The sequence below is a fragment of the Helianthus annuus genome, chromosome 8 (genome assembly GCF_002127325.2).
Source record: "Helianthus annuus cultivar XRQ/B chromosome 8, HanXRQr2.0-SUNRISE, whole genome shotgun sequence".
NCBI lineage: Eukaryota > Viridiplantae > Streptophyta > Magnoliopsida > Asterales > Asteraceae > Helianthus > Helianthus annuus.
This window is the reverse complement of record NC_035440.2, coordinates 44,529,066-44,534,876: the sequence shown is the minus strand read 5'-3', so window position 1 is coordinate 44,534,876 and position 5,811 is coordinate 44,529,066. Positions and strand designations below refer to the sequence as shown.

The 5,811-nt window shown below is 40.6% G+C and overlaps 1 protein-coding gene across 1 annotated transcript; it reads left to right on the top strand.

Annotated features, from left to right (window-relative positions):
* The first annotated feature begins 3,940 nt into the window (after positions 1 to 3,940).
* Positions 3,941 to 5,449, top strand: LOC110869940. Its single transcript, XM_022119141.1, has 2 exons — positions 3,941 to 5,107; positions 5,249 to 5,449. The coding sequence occupies exons 1-2, from the start codon at positions 3,941 to 3,943 to the stop codon at positions 5,447 to 5,449; spliced, it is 1,368 nt and encodes a 455-aa protein (XP_021974833.1).
* The last annotated feature ends 362 nt before the right edge of the window (positions 5,450 to 5,811 follow it).

The following is a 5,811-nucleotide window of genomic DNA, read 5'->3' as shown; positions in this document are numbered from 1 at the left end:
TCCACCCCACCCCATCAGCCGATAATGATGCGACAGGCCTTACAACATGCTCCCATAACTACATGCCACCTTATAACTACATGCCGCCGCAGATGTACGATTTTGACAAGACAATACATTCCCGGTTCTTACCGACTAAATCCAAGTAAGTATATGATGGAGGCATTAGGATTTTAAACCATTTTCCATTTCAACCTTATTTTTATTTTTCCCCCAAAAATTCAAAAAAAAAATCCCCCTAGTTAACCCCTTTGATCTTAAACCCTTTCATTTCAAAACCCACAACACATCATCACCTAAAAACCATATTTTATTTTTACACCCTTTGTTTTAGTAAAAAACGGTTCTTTTGAGAAAAACGCAAAAAAAATCATGTGACTAAGGCCTATAAAAAAAAGTATTCTTTAAAGTGCTTGAAATAAAATAAGCAAATCTATTGCTTAAAAAGCACTTACTTACTTCATAAAGTCACAAAATAAATTTTTCAAAAGAAACCGACTTTTTACACTTTTAGCCACCTTAAATAAAACCTACCATACCCGTAACCAAAAACCCAACCTTTCAAAGTCCTCTTGATATTTACAAAGATTAAGTCAAAAAGGGGGAGGTTTGATTGATTGTCAATCTTATGGTACGAGTAAGTTCCGTACCGGGACCGAGCGTTTCACTTATACATTTTGGCCGAGTGTTGAGTGACCACTTGTGAGATATGTGAATGTATATATACCTTAATGAAATTTAAATATATGTTATGCTTAAATCTATTTATTTTTCTTAAAAATTTCTAAATAAAATCATGTCGAATATTGTAAATAAAACAAAAACAAGAATAAATAAAGAACTTTGATTCCCGACGCACTATACAGAAGACCCAAAACTTCTCTTTAACCCATTCTATTTGAGAGTGTAAGCAATTATATAAGAACTTTGCTTGAGGACTATAAAAGATTCAAGTGTGGGGGGGGGGATTTGACATGCAAAAAATGCAACATATAAATCATATCAAATAAGGTATAAAAACAACCCTTTTTTAGTACTAGTGTTGGAAAAAGTGTGTTTCTTTGTTTACTTTTGATTTTCAGGATTAAAAGAGCTTAAACAGACAAAAGGAACAAATTAACAGCGAAAATTGATATTCGCCAAATTACACATACTTTATTCCCCCATTTTATCCCCATTTTACGCGTTTTTGGCCGTAAAACCGTGAATCAGATACTTAATCGGGTGTATTTGTGTTTACAGGCCTAAAGCAGCGTGCCAAACAAGAAGATGATGAAAACGAGGATTTTCCAGGAGAAACGGCAGAGCTGCGAAGATTCTGTGGAAAAAACTGACCTGGGCGAATTGCACGACCGTGCATCAGGTGGCACCCCCGTGCGGATCCGACAGAAGAGCTCATCCCGGCATTGCACATCCAGTGCGATCCAACGTGCAAGCCATCTCGACAATGCACGACCATGCGACTGAAAGAACACTCGTGCGGATGCGACGGCCAAACTTAGCCCGGCAACGCACTGCCGGTGCAGTTGCCCGTGCCCAGCTTTCTCGGAGATGAACGACCGTCCAGTCAATAGAATGCCCGTGCAAATGCGAAGAATCGGTCAAGACTTGCTGATGTCACGCAGTATGGTGAACAGTCCAATAAAGTGCACGACCGTGCACTTTAATTGCACGACCGTGCGATCTGAAAAAGTTATAAAAAACAGAAGGCAGCTTTCATTTCGACATTCTGGACTTTTGGGAGCTTCACAGGCGAATTATCAGGCTCCGGAGGCATTAGCTTTCACCCGGATTCAAGCCCCATTGTGCCGTTTAGCTCCGTCACTATCCGGATACTCAATCTTGTGCTTGTTTATGGTTTGATTCTTCAATCTTTCCATGTTTTTGTTCATGTTTCAAGCATTTAGATTGATGATTATGTATTATTGTAAGCCTAAGGGCAAAAACACTAGTATCCCTTGCTTAATTACAACCATTAGTATGTTAATTATGTTTGTAATGACACTTTGAAGCATTTTCTATGTTAATCCTTGATGATTAGTTTGCAACCTTGTTTATTGATGTTGATTTCTTGATTATAGTTAATTATCTTGGATGATTAGTATATGGTTAGTTGAGATATTTGCAAGAAGATGCTTAATTAATCATGTATTAGTAGACTTTAAACTTGCTTAACTAGTTTAATTTGTTTAAAAATATTTGCACCATGAGACTAGAAATGGTTAATGGTTTAATAAGGGATAATTAATGTTAATCAAGAAAGCTTTCCCTCACGTAAGGACCTTAACGGGTTAAATTGTGTTGTTATGAATTCTTGACATAAATTGTTAGCTTAGTTAGTAGTTTAGGCCAAAATTGCTATCTTGGTGAATTTATGTTCAAGATTTGTAAAATGAACTCGGTTGTGATTTAATCTAGTTTATGCTTGTCTCCGTGGTTACATTGTGTTTATCGGTGTCACTTTCCTTGATTAAGTGAGGTTAGAAAACTCTTAACGGATGACTAACCTATCTTTAGGGGATTTTCATAGACATTTGTCATTTGGGCGTTAAAGAATAATTTTAGGTGGTTAAAGTGTGTTCATCGTTTTAGCTTTCCAAAGAATTGTAATGTTAGGATTCCCGAAAGGGATACTAATTGTCTTGAAAATGGAGAATTGACCAAATGTTTTAAGTGACAAAAACGACTTAGTTCACATACTTTGGTTGTGCATAAAGCAAGGCTATATATTTATTTTCTTATTTGAAGTCTATTATGTTTTTATCAATATTTGTTTATGCTTATTCTAGTTTTAAGAAAATCACACACTTATCTTTCTACCGATAATTTAATGACAAAGGTTTAGTAATATTTCTCCGCCCACATCCTTGGATCGACACTTGGTTCTTACCGATACTTTACTACATATATGACGGGGGTACACTTGCCCTTTCGTGTGTGTTTTAATGTTGAAGTATAAATCATTTTTATAAATTTAAAACCAAATCGTGTGTAAAATTTGTTGTAAAAACATGTATATACGCGCACACGTCAAGTTTTTTTGGCGCCGTTGCCGGGGATGTGGCGAGTTTTAGGAACGACCCGAGTCATTATTTTATCGGTGTACATACTTGTGAATATTTGTGAATATTTTCTTGATTATTTATTTGTTAATATTTCTTGTTTTGATTTAATTTATTCGTTTTTAAGCTCATTCTTAAACTCTTGTAAATTTTTACTTCATTTATTTGTTCGAGTTCGGACTAATTATTCGTTTATTCTTTGAGTTTTCGGCTCCGAAAAATCATTTTTATACTAGCCGATTCGTTTATTTTATTTGTTTTGATTTTTACAAAATTTTGGGCCCATTTTCGGATTTTTATAAAATTTTCAGCCCATTTTCACATAAATTCTGTTTCATTTCAGCAAAAAAAAAAACAGCCTTATTATAATAATAAAATATTCATTGTGTCAATTTTTCGTTTGCAGGTAGATGTCCTCAACCCCCGCTCCCGACGCTGTTGAGCCTTCAGACGAACCTGAGCGTGATCTGAGGAGACGTCTTCGTGAAAGATCTCGTGCGGTTGCGTTGCAACTCGCAGCTAGTGAGCTGGAGCAGGCGGTACTCGCTGAAGCCGAGGGCTCAGGGGACGGAGGAAACGCAATCGTACCGGACGACGAGCGACCACTGAATGAGTCGAATCAACCCGGAGGAACAGGCCTGGAGCCGAGCATTATTAGACCTACTATAGATGGACCTACTTTTGAAATTAAATCTAGTATTATAAATAGGGTGCAGAATTCGGTGCAGTTTGACGGGCGCGGGCATGAGGATCCCGGACGACATATCGCTGCTTTTCTCGAAGTATGTTCGACGTTCAAGATTAGGGATGTTTAGGAGGATGCTGTTCGGTTGAGGTTGTTTCCATTCTCACTGCGTGACAAAGCTAGAGCTTGGCTTATGTCACTTCCAGCTGGGTCTATCAGGGCCTGGAATGAGCTGGCAGAGTTATTCATGCAAAAATACTTTCCGTCTGAGAAAACAACCAAGCTGAGAAACCGGATTGTGACTTTTCGCCAAGATGAGGGAGAGTCATTGCACGTGGCCTGGGAGCGATTTAAGGATTTGTTACTTGATGTTCCACACCATGGCTTCTCCAAAAGACAATTGGTTCTGATGTTCTACCAAGGGTTGAATTACGACACGCGGGAGAGATTAGATGTGAATGCAGGAGGCGATCTAGGAACGAAGACGCCAAACGAAGCCTATGCTATCATAGAAAAAGCTGCGTTAAATTCTAGCTCACGTCGAGAAGGAGTGAGAGGCCGGGCATCATCCTCATCTCGCCCAGGAGTTCACGCTGTGGACGACTACACAGCCATTACTGCACAAATCTCGGCTCTTTCGGCGAAGTTTGATAAATCACAGATGGCTGCACAAGCTAGTTCAGGATGTGACCAGCGCGGAGTGTCACACGAGCTTATTGCATGCTTTCAGGGAGTTGTGTATGAGGGCCAAGAAGAAGTGGATTTTGTGAGTAACCAGGTGAGGCCGCAGAACAACCCGTACAACAATACATACAACCCGGGTTGGAGGAATCACCCAAATTTTGGGTGGCGAGCGAATGTGGGTAATCAGAAACCACTAGGATTTGCCCAGCGCGCTCCAGCGCCGCAGCAGGCTCACGGTCAGCAATTCCAGCCTTACAACCAACCTTTCCAGCCACGTCCATACTCATATCAGAATCAGGGCGCCGGGAGTAGTTCCCAGCAGCAAGCCCCTCAGTCAAGTTCTAAGCTGGAGGAAATGATGGCTCAACTCCTTAGCAGCTCCACAAGTGCCAATCAATTAGCTGAAAAACAATATCAACAAAGCGAAGATCGTTTTCTATCCCATGAAGGAGAAATGCGGAGTCAAAAAGCTTCGATTCAGAATATCGAGAACCAGGTTGGTCAGCTGGCGAAGATGATGTCGGGGAGACCCCCAGGTGGTCTTCCAGGCAATACAGAGCCAAATCCGCGAGGGCACGTAAATGCGGTCATGACCAGGATTGGCAAGACTACCGGACCCAACATATCGGACTCACCACCGATCACTGAAGCGGTTCCGACTGATACACCGGACGAGGTGCAAGCTAGGCGAGTCCCAGCAAGTACAGCACAAGTCCAGGAGCCAGTCAAAGAGTACACTCCTCCAGTTCCATACCCAGGCCGGCTGAAGAAACAGAAAAATAAAGAACAATACGGTAAGTTCCTTGAAATGTTTAAGCAACTGCACATAAACATACCGTTTGTTGAAGCCTTGGCCCAGATGCCGAAGAATGCAAAGTTCTTAAAGGACATCCTCTCTAATAAGCAGAAACTTGAGGATATGTCCTGTGTGGTAATGAACAAAAGCTGCTCTACCATTCTGCAAAATGGTCTGCCCACAAAGATGGGAGATCCTGCAGTTTCACGCTTCCTTGCCTGATTGGAAATATGTCTGTTAGCCATGCATTGGCTGATTTGGGAGCGAGTATCAAACCTTATTCCATATAAGGTTTTTACAAAGTTGGATCTGGGTGAGTCGTCGCCTACACGAATGAGCATTCGACTAGCAGATCGTTATATCAAGTATCCACGTGGGTTTGTTGAGAATATGCTTGTTAAAATTGACAAGTTTGTGTTTCCCGTGGATTTTGTTATCCTGGATATGGATAAGGACTCTAGGGTGCCTTTGATTCTCGGACGTCCATTCTTGAATACCGCCCGGACCATTGTAGATGTAGTTGTGGGCCTGATTACACTCCGAGTGAATGATGAGCATGTGACCTTTGACATCAAGCGGTCAAT

What these genes read in the sequence shown, in the direction of transcription:
- LOC110869940 (XM_022119141.1), top strand. Translation starts at nt 3,941, where the DNA reads ATGTCACTTCCAGCTGGGTCTATCAGGGCCTGGAATGAGCTGGCAGAG. An exon ending in CGACTGATACACCGGACGAG is followed by an intron (nt 5,108 to 5,248) that starts GTGCAAGCTAGG and finishes GAAATGTTTAAG; the next exon opens with CAACTGCACATAAACATACC.